Source organism: Daphnia magna, linkage group LG5 (genome assembly GCF_020631705.1).
Source record: "Daphnia magna isolate NIES linkage group LG5, ASM2063170v1.1, whole genome shotgun sequence".
Classification (NCBI taxonomy): Eukaryota; Metazoa; Arthropoda; class Branchiopoda; order Diplostraca; family Daphniidae; genus Daphnia; species Daphnia magna.
Window position 1 is genome coordinate 1,987,864 of NC_059186.1, and position 14,239 is coordinate 2,002,102.

General features: G+C 43.9%; 3 protein-coding genes and 1 long non-coding RNA gene across 4 annotated transcripts in view; 1 reads left to right on the forward strand and 3 right to left on the reverse strand.

The window, feature by feature from the left end:
• LOC116931780 overlaps positions 1-14,239 on the reverse strand; it is a 32,768-nt gene that overhangs the window by 179 nt on the left and 18,350 nt on the right. Inside the window, exons 2-4 of the mRNA XM_045173814.1 lie at positions 751-1,022; positions 484-687; positions 29-199 (exon numbers count right to left, since the gene is read on the reverse strand). Coding sequence (XP_045029749.1) covers positions 29-199; positions 484-687; positions 751-1,022 — 647 coding nt within the window. The remainder of the gene's footprint in view (positions 1-28; positions 200-483; positions 688-750; positions 1,023-14,239) is intronic.
• LOC116932465 lies at positions 1,493-4,401 on the reverse strand. The gene is made up of 8 exons (XM_045173389.1): positions 3,962-4,401; positions 3,784-3,894; positions 3,606-3,713; positions 3,152-3,532; positions 2,720-3,072; positions 2,381-2,656; positions 2,054-2,296; positions 1,493-1,992 (listed from the first exon to the last, which is right to left on the reverse strand). The coding sequence occupies exons 1-8, from the start codon at positions 4,302-4,304 to the stop codon at positions 1,654-1,656; spliced, it is 2,154 nt and encodes a 717-aa protein (XP_045029324.1). The 5' UTR covers positions 4,305-4,401; the 3' UTR covers positions 1,493-1,653.
• LOC123472187 lies at positions 2,062-2,418 on the forward strand. Its single transcript, XR_006646480.1, has 2 exons — positions 2,062-2,203; positions 2,272-2,418. It is a non-coding gene; the product is annotated as an uncharacterized LOC123472187 (long non-coding RNA).
• Positions 5,098-7,489, reverse strand: LOC123472186. Its single transcript, XM_045173390.1, has 2 exons — positions 7,173-7,489; positions 5,098-7,103 (listed from the first exon to the last, which is right to left on the reverse strand). The coding sequence occupies exon 2, from the start codon at positions 6,314-6,316 to the stop codon at positions 5,201-5,203; it is 1,116 nt and encodes a 371-aa protein (XP_045029325.1). The 5' UTR covers positions 6,317-7,103; positions 7,173-7,489; the 3' UTR covers positions 5,098-5,200.

Consider the following 14,239-nt stretch of genomic DNA (forward strand, 5'->3'; position numbering starts at 1 on the left):
AAATGATTAAGAAGATAAAAAACTTTACCAGAGCTCCTTTGTTGAAGTCAACAAAACTGGGGAATTTCTCCACAATAAGAGTAAAAGTTGTCAATTCGCTTTCGATCATAGCCTGACGTGCAGCAAACGTGTCCGACATGTACTGTCTTATCGTTCCCCTGTTTTGCGGGATTGCGAGATGCGTTTGGAGCCAGCGAATCTATAGAATAAAAATCTTTAGTGGAATGGTTTGAATAAAAATATAAAAAGAAAAACCTTGATAAGAGTATCTTCCTCCACGAGTAAATTTCGCTGCTGGTTGCTGTTAACGGCTTTCGTATTTTTCTGGCTCTTGCTTGGTTTTTGTTTTCTTTTTGACGGCGACATACTCTTTCGCATTGTTTTTAGTCAATTGTCAAAGAAACCTCCAGTTTTGTTGTTATAAAAGTGGCAGTGAAAAGACACTCCAGGCCTGATCAGTGCAAGGCAAGGGAAAAATTCTACGAGAGCTGTGGCATCTTTGATATCCGATGAGGGATACATGTTTCCACATTTTTTAGTCAAGTCGGCCATCAGTATTCTAACAATTTCTTGTCGGTCTATGTCAGAGAGACTCGGCGATGGTTGGGAATTTTGATATCGTTCCAACACATCTAAGCCTCCTCCATCCGCCAAAATTTCAGGGATACTGATAGTCGATGACACTACCTGAATAAAAAGACGGAAATAGTATTACAGAATATTAAAATAATTATGCATACTGTTACCAACCGTTTCTTTGGAAACACATGGGCTCTCATCAGCACCACCTTGATTTTCAGTGTCAATAATTAAAACTGTTTCTTCATGTTGCTCTGTTTCAATGGAGAAAATTTCATCGACGGTCAAAACCTCGGCTTCTGCTGTTGGAATGGTAGGAACACATAATCTTGCTTTATTAAGTAGTTCGATGAATTTGAAATGTTTTAAACTTGGCCCCAACTTGAGTCCAATTCCAATTAAATCTTGAATCGACAGACTCGATAATGTTTCTCCATCCACTCCTTCATCTATAGTTAATGGGGGAAAAAAACTCAAAGAACATGTAAGAGGCATGGGAGATTAAACGAAATGTCTAGGGCACACAAACGAAGGCGAATCTTTAGAAAAGTTCTCTAAAAGCCACAACGGCTCGCACTCTGCCAATTCATTAAAACCCTTTATTACTTTTACTTCACACAGCGGTGGTAACATACTTATCCAAGTTGCTTATTTGCCGGCCAGGAGTACTTATAAAATTTGCGTACTTAAAATAAACTCCATACTTACCATTTCTTCATGCTGATTTTATAATAAGTATGTTGGTGGACGTAAGTAAGTTGTAGTTCATCAGTATGTTTATCACACTTATACCGATTAAATAAATTTTACGTACTTACAGCCTAGTGCATGCTTAAAACCTATAGGTACTTATACAAGAAACCATGCTTATAACGCCCGTGAGAAATAAAATTGAAATCGTGGTTTACGTAACATTCTGTATTTCAAAAGGTGGTATCATTTCAGCATCAATACACATCAAACAAGACACAAATTTTCAGATGAAATTACCAACGTTGTAGATATGCCACTAAAACATCAAAACTATATCTACGTCACGTATTTATAGATACAGTATTCCAGTGAATAGAAAATTTAAGAGTTTTTCATGAAAGCATTAAACTTACGAATGAAAACTTTAAGAGATGAACTGTCTTTCGGGTCAACAGTGATAGAGGTGTTTAGTAGCTGAGAAATACAGCGGCGCTCAATGACAGACAACACACCATAAAGGGCAGGATAGTTCCCATCAAAGACGTAGTATACGCTGAGTAATTTAAAGACAGCTTGCCAACTCTTTGTAACTGGGATGTTCTTGAAGTTCCTGGCAGTTCCACAAATAATAAGCATCGACTGTAAATAGTCGTGGTCATCGAAGAATAACAAGGCCCTCGCATTGATGCCTTTATATGATGGTTCAACACGCATGTTTACCTTAAAAAAAAAACGATAGTTACTAAGTTGTGTGAATAACTGCAAAAGAGGAAAAAAATACTTGTGCTATTTCAAAGAGTTCTGCTGAAGAACTGGTTCCCTTTTTTGTAGAACACAAACGGTTGATGGCCATCAACAATCCAATCGTTCCCTTTTCTCCTTCAAAGAAAACTGCTGTAGATGCTGCACTCTGATTATTATGTTCTGCAAGGTAATAGCGCTTTAGGTTAACAATCAGCTCATCAAAATTAACTTTAAAAAGAGATTCGTTAATTTCAGTCATTTTCAGGAAATCTGCATAAACCTATAGAGAAATAAAAGGCAACGGAAAAAAAATTGTTGTTAAACTGAATGAAAACTGTGTATGCAGATGATGTATTTTGAATACCTTCGGAAAATCCAAGTAAAAAGGAATTGCTGCCAGTATTTGATCCGTTCTTAGGGTGTAATTTGTTTTAACGTAGAGACGCCTTTCCTTGAAACTTTTCTCGATATCCGAAGCAGCGATATCCAATTGTGATTCTTGAACATTTACAGGAAATTCCAGGTTCTGCGATTGATTAGGTTCGTGGGCATCATTAACTTTCAACTTCCTACTTTCTTTCGTTTTCACGTTTCCCCTTTGATTGTTTACGGCTTTTATAATTTTCATTTTCACCGACAGCTAAAAAAAAAAAGATATTAGGGTTCTATATAACTACTTCTGATTATCAATATTGCAGCTTACGAATTCTTCTTCAAAATCAATATCTTTCAGACAAGGATACTTTTCCACGACCATTTTGGCATACCTTTTGTACATGCCTTTACTTATCATTGATCCTTTGTTGATGTTAAGCAATTGTTTTGCACAAACCAAAAGAAATCGGTTACGGTGAAGAGTAAGGACATTTTTCTGAATTGCTGTAGCGAGAATAGGATAGATTTCAAAATCCTCTTTGCCTTCGTTTGGCAGACTAAGTATCACTTCTTCTGATGGAATGTTTTTAGACATTTTAACCAGTGAACGTGCAGGAGGGTTGTTAGCTGCTGTTCCAGCTACTGATGTCAAGCCAACTGATGTTTGATGAGATACAATTTCTAGAATAACAAATACATGTTAATTGCATGTAAACCATTGTATGATTACATTTAAAGTCACAATTCTCAACTAAATTACCTCCGATGTTTGATTCCTTAGTAGATTTGTTGACGATGTTGCTAGTTGAAATTGCTGGTGGCTTAGCTAACGTTGCTCTCTTCGTTTTAAAACGTTTGCGTTTTTGTCTGGGAGATTTATTAAGACTCTGAGCATCACCGTGATCAGTGCCAGAAATACAATCAGTGCTCTCATATTCGCTGTCGCTGCTGCAGGCAGCATAGTTTCCATCTGACTGTGTATGAAACACATCAAAAAGTTCGTTGTGTGTGAGCACATTGATCTTCACAGCATCAACATCAGTTTCATCAAACTTTACTAACACTGCTGTGTGTTTCACTCCATCTATGACAGCATATGAAAGCAATTCCCTCGAATCACTCACATCATTTTCCAAATTCACTAAAAAAGATATGTTGAAATCATTAATCATAATAATCAATCTGTCATTTAGTTTAAAATCTATATATGTTACAAGTGTTTGCAGAGCATTGCATTTTTGCTGATGAAGAAGACTCGCAATCAGATTTATGATTGTCTGTTACATCATGCAATTCACTTGAAGCATCTTTTCCTTTGTTCACTAAAAATAAAATCAATGTGATGAACTAGTGCAAGACATAACAGGCAAAGTTATACAGCAATATACTTACACTTATCACAGAAGAATTTTTTCTTCGATGATGGAGAATGTTCAGATTTACCCAAATTTTCAATAATGCCTGGTTCAGGGAATCCACTTGCAACGTCATTTTCTTCTCTACCTTTTGATTAAAAAACAAGACAATAGGCCACTGAATTTTAAGTAATAACTTGAAATGCAATACTGACCATTGAACGAGAAAGATGTAATGGTTGACATTTCTTCATTTGGGCAGTTCTTTCTAAGCTCCACAACTACATCTTTTTGTTTGTGATAAAACACAACGTCATGATTAACGTCTATGATGTCTCCAAAATCCTCATCGTATTGCAAAATTAGAATGTCTTCTACGTTTGACGCTTCTCTACCTCCTAATACCAAAATTGACTTGTCCAACATCATCGCCTTAAATAGTAGTTCTCTTAACACAATAAAATCTGAACGTCGTTCAGATTCAGGAAGTAATTCACATTTAACTTGAAAAGGAGATTTCAAAGAAATGAAATTAACAAAAACTTTTCTCCCAGTCATTGGTATTGGTAGTATTTAGGTGCACGAGTGCTTTCTCCCAGTCATTCTTGATATTAAAAAATGGATGAGCAAACTGTCAATGGCTGAAAGCTGAATGAATACGGGCATACGGGGAAGCCACTTCTGCTGTAGCGGAATTGAAACCTAGTTGCCATTTGTTAAGAATTCATACATACTTGAATACTTGTGCTATGTTTTTATCTTGCAATTATTTCAAGCATAAAAAATGGAAAACAATAAAGTGTTAACTTTTATCCTTTCATGGAGGAATAGCTTGATTTTATTACATTAAAATTAAAGAAATGTTATATTAAGCACTTTTACATGATTGCACTTTTACATCATGATTGCACTTTTACATAATTTGATAATAATTAGGGAAAACATGGAGTCCATTGAAATAATTAAAAGAATGGAGAGGGGCATCAAATACTAAATCCTTGAGAGATACTAAAACGAAAGTTTCAGAGGAGAAACAATGAAAAAAAATCGTTGTTGACAAAAAAACAGAGTATCCATTTCTTCCATTATAAATAAAATGCATTTGCTCACTACAGCCTCGGAAATTCTAAAAAAAACTGCTTTAGTATTTAAGCTAGGCAATTGGCGTACAAAAACAGTTCCCACAGTGCACAGTCTTCCAGCAATTGTTACAGATTTTAGAGATTGAAATGTAAAACATCCATTCATATCAGTTCTTTGAACAACTAGATATGACCAACACGCATGATTAAATTCAATTGGGGAATGAGATGGATGTTTCAAACAGAACTTGTCAACTGTAGAAAAATACTGACCTTCGCCGTCAGTTTTCATGTATAAGTCAACGAGTTTGTGATGGTGTGCAGCCATAGTGAAAGGGACGTTAAGAAATTACTATTACGTCTCATGATTTTTTAAAATTTTGAATTCAGCGACTCATAACGCATGCACCAGGAATACCGAGGGGGACCAAACATTTTGATTTGACTAATGAAGTGCAATAAAGAGTGATGTTTAGGAGTAATTGATTTGCTATCAGAATCCAAAGGTTTAGGGTATAAAAGGACATGATTGCGGTTGTGGAGTTCAATATTTTTGGCAAGCATTTGCAAATCTTGCTCAGAAAATTGATAACTTTGCAGCGAAGCCAAAATTTCTAGCAATAACAAAAAGTTGGCATAGTGTACATCGTCGTCTGAAACAAATTCACCCAACACAAGCGCTAGACACATTGATAAACTAGAAATTTCAGATGATGAAAACGACAATTTTTTAAATTCTAAAACCTCGTTCTTTCTTATTGGTGGAGGGATCGTGAATTCACGAGAGCTTTTCACTGTAGATATCTTGTAATTTACAATATCTAGATCCAGTTTTATTATCGGATGTTCGATTAGGTATTTCAGTAAAAGAGCAATTTCTTTATTCAAAATTCTTTCGTTGGATACATGCATCAGATCGTGCATAAAACACTTCGTTGCGTCCAAATATTTTAAAATTGTAAAAATGCATCGACAATTTACGCCAAAACGAGTTGAAATTGAATCTTTTTGAGCTGCTGTCTGATTTTCAGCACATTCGATTTGTGAAACTTGCGCTTCATGAGAAATTTTGTCTCGTAAAATGCAATCGGATTCTAAGTGAATAGTTTCCAAGTCATTTCTAATGATCATGCACGATCTACAAGGTAAATTTGCTGCACCGACGCCTTCTTTGAATTCAGCAATGAAATTTGATGCAGGAATATCCCCCACGAAATGCAACAATATCCCGTACCACTTTAGACTTTCATTCCTAACAGTAAGTATAACACCATCCCGCAAAAAAATGAGATCAGATACAAAGGATTTTAGAAATACGGCAGTTCCACGCTGTTTAAGCAGATCGCTGCTTAAAACGCCAAGTAACATTATTGAACGTAACGACGAGCAAAATTTAGGGGGCAAATTCATAAGAGTCCAATAAAAAACAGAGACCTTGTGCTTCCCCTTTTTGCTGCCTAATGGATTCGCCAACTCAACTTCATCCATATACAACTGAATACCTAACAAGTTCCCGTGATGTTGAATATAAATTGGAAGATTTTTAACATACTGACCTTCCCACACGTCAGCATAACTGTCGGTGGGGTCTGTTGTTTGGGAACTGAAATTTTACATAACGGAGTCATAGACTTCCTTAATACAAAGAAACTGTTGCAAGGAATCTAGAAATGGCACTACATACCCCGTCTCGAATACCTCATCAATTATTAAGCCAAATTCTGGGTCACTTACCCAGTCGTATGATGGTTCTGTTTCGTTTAAAATAACAGACTGGGGCATAATTGTTGAGAAATACTTTTTCCATAGCATTTCTAACCGGTAACGAGTGAGCTGATGTTGATGACTGAGTGTTTCAAACGTTTGTTGAAAAGATGGTGAGCCAATTACTTCTTGTGTCAACAATACCTTTAGCTGTTCCTATATATGTGGGGAAGTATACGATTATTATACAGTTGGAACACAACATAAAAAACTATGGAGATAATTACATGGATAGTCTTAACATTTTTTTGGTAGTTATCGTGGATGGCATCTGAGACAAAAAGCAATGCCTCAAATGGAAGATAAAATTTTTGTCTCAGCACGAGTAAAATTCCAGCTTCCCACACCAGCTGAGAATCAGATTTTGCTGTAGGTTCTTCGATGTTACATATTTCAGTTTCTGTTCCTGATGCGTCCAACTCTGGTTCTAAACCATCTCCTTCGGCTGTATTAGAAAGGGTGTCTTGAGATGTAGAGGGTTCTTCGATAGTTACCAGCATTCCAGCAGGAACTATATTTAGTAAAGGAGAAATTATTCATTAAAGAAATGAAATGTAAACCATTGTGCATCACTAATTACCAAATACGTTTCTTGCAGCATCCTGATGCTGTACAACACGAACTGAGTGTTTTTTTTTCCAATGACGTCTGTAAGATTCGTAAACATGATGATGTGCGTTGCACCCAGGATATTTGCACGCAATATAAAAATGTTTTGAATATCGGTGCTGTTTGAACACATGATTAAAGAAGTTCACTGGGCAAGTATGAACTTCAGGAATAAAAAAAGTACACATTGAACAGCACGAAGCTTCAGCCATATTCTATTAGCAGAAATAATAGAGGATTTGACAAGTCCAATAATCGATATAATTGCTGTGTCATCGATTTATTTGTTTATTTGACTTAAGTAGAAATATGGTTTTCAAAGTACTTATTTTGTCCAAAATACTTATATTTTCCCATCCGGAAATCATTTTCGGCATAAATAAGTTGATCAGTGATGCTTATCGTAAGTTAAGTATGTTACTCAAATCACTTTTTTGGTAAAAATACTGTCACGTGGTCAATGACCTTGTTATGTGATCCGGTATGCAATGCTACCGGACGTGTGACGTCAGTGATTCCCCCCCCCCCATATATAGTCCCCCGTGGTCGTGTATCGGGCCCCCAGTCTTAGTCTTGTGAACCGTCAATACAACTTACTGTTACATGGTGGAGATGCAGAACCTCTGGTAAGTCTCTTTTTTGGTTGTATTTCTGTTCGATTCTGTGCTGCGGAGGCGGTGGCTGTCAAGGACCCCTGAGAGTCGACGACCCAACTGGTCTTAGCACCTTAAATTGTTGGGGTCCGGGGTCACAGCTCCGACCGTAGGGCAATCGGGGGAAGCATAACGAAGGAGAGACGCCGGGGGAAAAACGGTGGAAAGAGCTAAGGCGGGGCAGACGGGTACATTGAGGGAACGTGGATAGCGGAAACCGTGAGCCGAAGTGGTCGGCAAGAATCGGGGCAGTGAACCGTGAGCCGAAGAATTCGACAAGAAGCGGAGAAGTAACCGTGAGCCGAAGTATTCGGCAAGAATCGGGGCAGTGAACCATAAGCCGAAGAGTTTGGCAAGAAGCGGAGAAGTGACCGTGAGCCGAAGTGTTCGGCAAGAATCGGGGCAGTGAACCGTGAGCCGAAGTGTTCGGCAAGAATCGGGGCAGTGAACCGTGAGCCGAAGAGTTCGGCAAGAAGCGGAGAAGTCACCGTGAGCCGAAGTGTTCGGCAAGAATCGGGGAAGTGAACCGTGAGCCGAAGTTTACGGCAAGAAGCGGGGAAGTGAACCGGGTGCCGAAAAGTTCGGCAAGAAACAAGCGGTGCGAGGATTACGGGAAGTAGATGATAGGAGAGGAGGACGTAAGGAGCGGGGAGAGAATCCGAGACGCTCGGGGACGGTTCGTGGCACGGGGTAGTTGGGGGATACCCGAGATCGGGAGTGCATCCCAGGGGCGGGCGAGGACGCGCAGTCGACCGCTGAGGGAAAGCGGAACGGAAGAGCGAGGAGAAATAGAGGAAGGGGCTAACGAACCCCAACAGGAGCAGCGACCGGCATCCGTTCGGCAGGAGTATCATCTCACATTCAGTGAGGAGGAAACTGAGCGGTGGGAGGACGCCGAAGAGGAAGAAGGATCGGGAGAACACGAAGAAGAGCAGCCAGAGTGGGATTTCACGGATTTGAGAAGAAGATCATCGAATATCAGTAGCTACATCCGGGGATTCAGAGCAGCTCAACAGCAAGTGGGCGCAAGGCCCGCGATGGCCGCACAGATAAAATTCCAATCCCCATCCACCTTCGGGGGGAAGGACGGGGAAGACGTCGTGCAGTTGATGCATCAATACGAAAGAATCGGGAGATATAATCGATGGGGAGATGAAGAACTTCGCGACCACGTGGAGCTGTCGCTGTCCGGAGCAGCGCAGAAGTGGTACTCATACAAAGAGGCCGCGGGACAACTAGCAGCCGAATGGGAGGATGTTGCAGGACCACCAATTGAACCAGGAGTTAAAACACAGCTGTTGGAGCAATACAAGCCAGTCAATCAGAATCGATTCAATGAAGCGAATCTGAGAGAACGCAAACAAGGAATCGAGGAATCCACGATCGAGGATTTTTACGACATCCTGGATTTATGCCGCAGAGTAGACCCGAATATGACCGAAGCTACGAAATTGGCGCACCTATGGAGAGGACTCAAGCCAAGTTTACTAGAGAAGCTCTGGAGTTTGAAACCCAACTCGTGTGACGAATTCCTTCAAGAAATTAAGCGGTATCAGGAAATGACGTCCCGAGCAAGACACGAGGAATGGGCGATGGGCGTGGTCGGAAAACAAACACCAACGACGGGAGATGAGAGAATGGATCGAATGGAAAAATTGCTAGAGGGACTAATGGGAGCCGTTGCATCAAGGAACGCATCAGGGGCAGCCGCACAGCAAGGAGAAAGAGCGGAGAGTCAACAGTATCGGTCGGATAACCGATCGATACTGAAATGGACTTCGGATGGGAAACCTATCTGCAGCAGATGTAAGACGGAGGGGCACATCGGGAGAGAGTGTCCAACAAGAGAAAACGGTCAGGGAGGCCTGAGGGGTCGGACGCAGGACGGAAAGGTCGTGTGCTACGGGTGTGAAGGAATAGGACACATACGTCACGACTGCCCGAGCTCCCAGCGAGGAGGGGGGGCACCACAACAAAAACAGCATCAGCAGGTGCGATTCGCTGGAGAGGGTAAGCAAGTAATTGGTCTAGTAGGGACAGAGCATGGAGACCCGGAGGTGCTAGCATGGCCAATTCTGAAGATCGACATCCAGAGGATGGTAGTACTGGATGTGTTGTGCTGGGGAAAACGGGTGGCTGCCGTGATAGACACAGGGGCGGTAGTGTCCGTGTGTTCGCCCAAATTAGTGAGGGAACTAGGGATAACAGTGACACCATGGCGCGCAAATCGTCTAGTATCAGTTGACGGCAAGGAGATTCAACCGGGAGGAGCCGCAAGGCTGTTAGTATCGGATGGGAAGATGACCGTCGAGGGGGAGGCTTTGGTTCTGGACGGCGACATCGACTTACTTCTGGGGAAGGACATGTTGGAGAAACTTGGAACGTGGATGAAGATTGGGGCGCTACCGGAGATATTCATTGGAGACATTGCCCTCGGAGCACTGGGGGAGGAGATGATGGAGGAAGCACCGAAACTAGTAGTCCAGAAAGGATGCTGGGTCCCACCCCGATCGATGAAAGTGGTCGCAACTCAACCACTAGATTTGAAAGGGTTTGGCGAAAGTGCACTGGTGGAACCATCCCAAGCATTGCAGAGGACGAAAAGGGTGTCGACGGGAAAGGTCCTGGTAAGCGGCATGGGAACAATCGGACAGATGGCGATAACCAACTTATCGGACCACCAACAATGGATCGAAGAGGGGACGGTGTTAGTAATAATCGAGCCAGCGACCGAAATCAAGGAGGGAGACTCACCAGTAGCCGTCGCGACAGCAGGGGCAGAGAAGAAAGCGTTTCGGGAGCACGAATTTGAAAGCAGGATTGGAGAAGGGGTAACGCCGACAGACAGAGAAAAGATCCGAGAAGTGTTAGTGGAATATGGCGACTGTTTTTCGTGGCCCGGAGACCAACTAGGACTGTGTACGGCAGCAGAGCAAACAATAGATACCGGGGAAGCAAAACCAATTCGACAATCACCCCATGCTCGGGCATGGAAGGAGAGAATCATTATAGAAGCTCAGTGCAAGGTAATGGAGAAAGCAGGAGTTATCGAACCCTCGAACAGTCCATGGGGAGCGGCAGTGGTCCTGGTAAGAAAGAAGGACGGGACGTGGAGATTTTGTGTTGATTACCGGCGCCTAAATGCAGTGACGATAAGTGATGTGTATCCGCTGCCGAGGATAGAGGAGACTCTGGCACGATTGGAGGGTGCGGCGTTCTTTTCAATTATGGATTTGCAGTCAGGATACTGGCAAGTGCCCATTAAGGAAGGTGACCGTCTGAAAACGGTGTTCGTCACAGCGGATGGGCTATACCAATTTAAGGTGATGGCAATGGGGCTGTGTTCAGCAGCCGGAACTTTTCAAAGAATGATGGACGTGGTATTAAGTGGTCTCAGATGGACAACGTGTCTAGTTTATCTGGACGATATTGTAGTGTACTCTCGGTCGTTGGACGAACACGTGCAAGGACCGCGCGGGGTACTGGGACGTCTGAGAGGGGCAAATCTAAAAGTGAAGTTGGAAAAATGTACGTTCGCCCAGCCACAACTACGGGCGTTGGGACATATCGTGGATAAAACTGGGGTGTTACCGGATCCGAAGCAAGTGCAGGCAGTGAGAGACTTCCCGCACCCTCCGGTGGATGGTTCCAGAGCGGCGAAAGTGAAGAACATAAGGGCGTTCCTAGGCATGTGTTCGTACTATAGAAGATTTATCGACGGATTCGCGAAAATCGCCGGACCGCTACACGATCTTGTGGGCGAAAAAAAAACATTTACCTGGGGAGCGGAGGCCATGGAAAGCTTCGAGGCTCTAAAGAACGCGCTAATGGGAGCTGCGCAGTTGGCGTACCCGGATAACACAAAGCCCTTCGAAATCCATCCCGACGCTTGCGAATACGTGATCGGGGCGGCCTTAGTACAGAAGGGGGAGACAGGGGAGAGGCCAGTTGCCTTTGCCAGCAGGCTATTATCCCGAACAGAGCGGAATTATTCCATTACGGAGAAGGAGTGCTTAGCCCTGGTTTGGGCGGTGAAGAAATTCCACAGCTACATCTGGGGGACAAAGGTGAAAGTGGTGACGGACCACCACGCCCTTTGTTGGTTAACAACAAAGAAAGATTTGGCGGGCAGATTGGCCGGTGGGCATTGTCCATACAGAACTATCAGCCCGAAATTGTGTATAAAAGTGGGCGGCTCCATGAGGACGCTGATGCACTATCTCGGTATCCGATGGATGGGATAGAAGACAATGACGACGAAGAGGACCTGCTACCGGTATACACGACAGCATGGGAGGAGGAGCGTCGTTGGACGAGAGAAATGCAAGGGGCAGTCCCGGGATGGGTGGAGGTACGCAGGCAACTGGAAAGGAGTACAGCCGTGGCCTACAAAAATTTCGTGCTGATTGATGGACTACTGCATCGCCGAACCTTGGGTAAACAAGGAATGAGAATGCGTCTATGCGTACCCCCGGATCAACGGTTGGAGATTTTAGACGCGTACCATGGCGATCGTTGGGCTGCGCACTTAGGAGTGAAGAGGACGCTAGGGCGGATAGAGGAAAGATACTACTGGCCACGCTTACGACAGCAGGTACTAAACTACGTGCGGGCATGTACGCAGTGTCAGGCAAGAAAAAATCCTTCAGTAGAACCTCAGGGACACATGGAAATCATCCGCGTGGAGAGACCTTTCGAAAAAGTTGGGATGGACATATTATTATCCCGTGTCGGAGGGGGGCAAGAAGAATATCATCGTTGCGGTGGATTATCTCACCAAGTGGGCAGAGACGAGGGCTGTTCCAACTGCGACGGCCCGGGACGCAGCTGAGTTCTTCGTCGAGGAGATTGTCTTACGGCATGGGGCGCCGGAGGGTGTGGTTACCGACTGTGGAAAGTGTTTCATCGCGGAGTTCACGAAGGAAGTCATGCGTCTAATGGAGGTGGACCATAGAACGACAACTCCTTATCATCCCCAGGCCAACGGCCTGGTAGAAAGACTAAACCACACGCTGGGGGACATGCAATCGATGTATATAAACAGCACACACACTAACTGGGATGACATTCTGCCCTATATTACATTCGCGTACAACTCTAGTGTTCAGGAATCGACCGGAAAGACACCTTTTTACCTTCTCTACGGCAGAGAAGCGCGGTTGCCGGCGGATGTAGTGATGGGAGTACGCGCGACGCCTCTTGCAGAGGATCCTGATGCACTGGCCCGGAATTTGGAAGCCGCGAGAAAGATGGTGAAAGAACGATTGGTACAGGTACAAGAACGACAGAAGCGGTACTATGATGCGACTCGAAGAGCTACACCGCAATTCAGCCCAGGGGAAGAAGTACTGGTGTACAAGCCGTTCCGGAAGGTGGGGAGAGCCGAAAAGTTACTTCACCGGTGGCTGGGACCATTCGTGGTGGTACACCGGGCGTCGGCATTAAATTACGAAGTAAAGAGACCAAGTGGTTGACAGACAGAACTAGTGCACGTGGTGAAAATGAAAAAATTCGTCAGAGGGGCCGAATGGACAGTGGTAGACAAAGAAAGTACGGGAGCAGAACCGAGAAGAATAAAGCCGCAATTCAGCAACCTAATTGCCGGGGGAAAGGACATCCGTGACCGAGAGGCCGAAACTAGAGAGACTACACCCCGGGACGAGGAGGTGCAAGAAGCTCGAAATGAAAGGATTGACGATCAGGTGCGGCGATCGACACGAGTCCGGATGCCACCGGTACGATACGGACAAATGCCGCAGGAGGCAGTGGGGGCTCTTCTCCTTCTGCTAGGACTACTGGGACCGCTGATGGGGGTACAACCCAGTCAAGGACATTCCCAAGAGGGTTTTGTGAGGGATGGAGTAATATTCCAATTACAAGGGGAGGTCTTCTTTAGTGACTCGGAGGGGGTAGTAGTAACCGATGTCTCGTTCAGTCCCATAGAAAACGCCCTGAACAAACTGCACCTTTGGTTCACAGACTCGGCCAAGAAGAAAGATTCGCAGGCGGAGGAAACAAGATGGAGTGAACGGTTACGGGCGCAGATGGTGGAAAGGGCGATGGATGGGTTGGAGCTATTGGGACTTGTACGTGAACGGTACGACACGCTGCGGGAGGCGGTGGTAGGAGGGCCCAGGAGGGCCAAGAGAGGTATTATCGACGTCGGCGGTACCGCACTGCACTGGCTGTTTGGGGTGGTGACAAGTCAAGATCTAGAAGGACTTAATGGACAGCTGCAGGCCTTGGGAGGAGAAACGTCGGGGATAGTGAGTGCGGTGGCTCATCAAGCAACGTTAGTGAATGAGACATTACGAGAACTCGGGGAACATGTACTTGCCATGCAGCAGCTGGACAGAGCGCACCAATCACTGGAGAAGGAATTCAA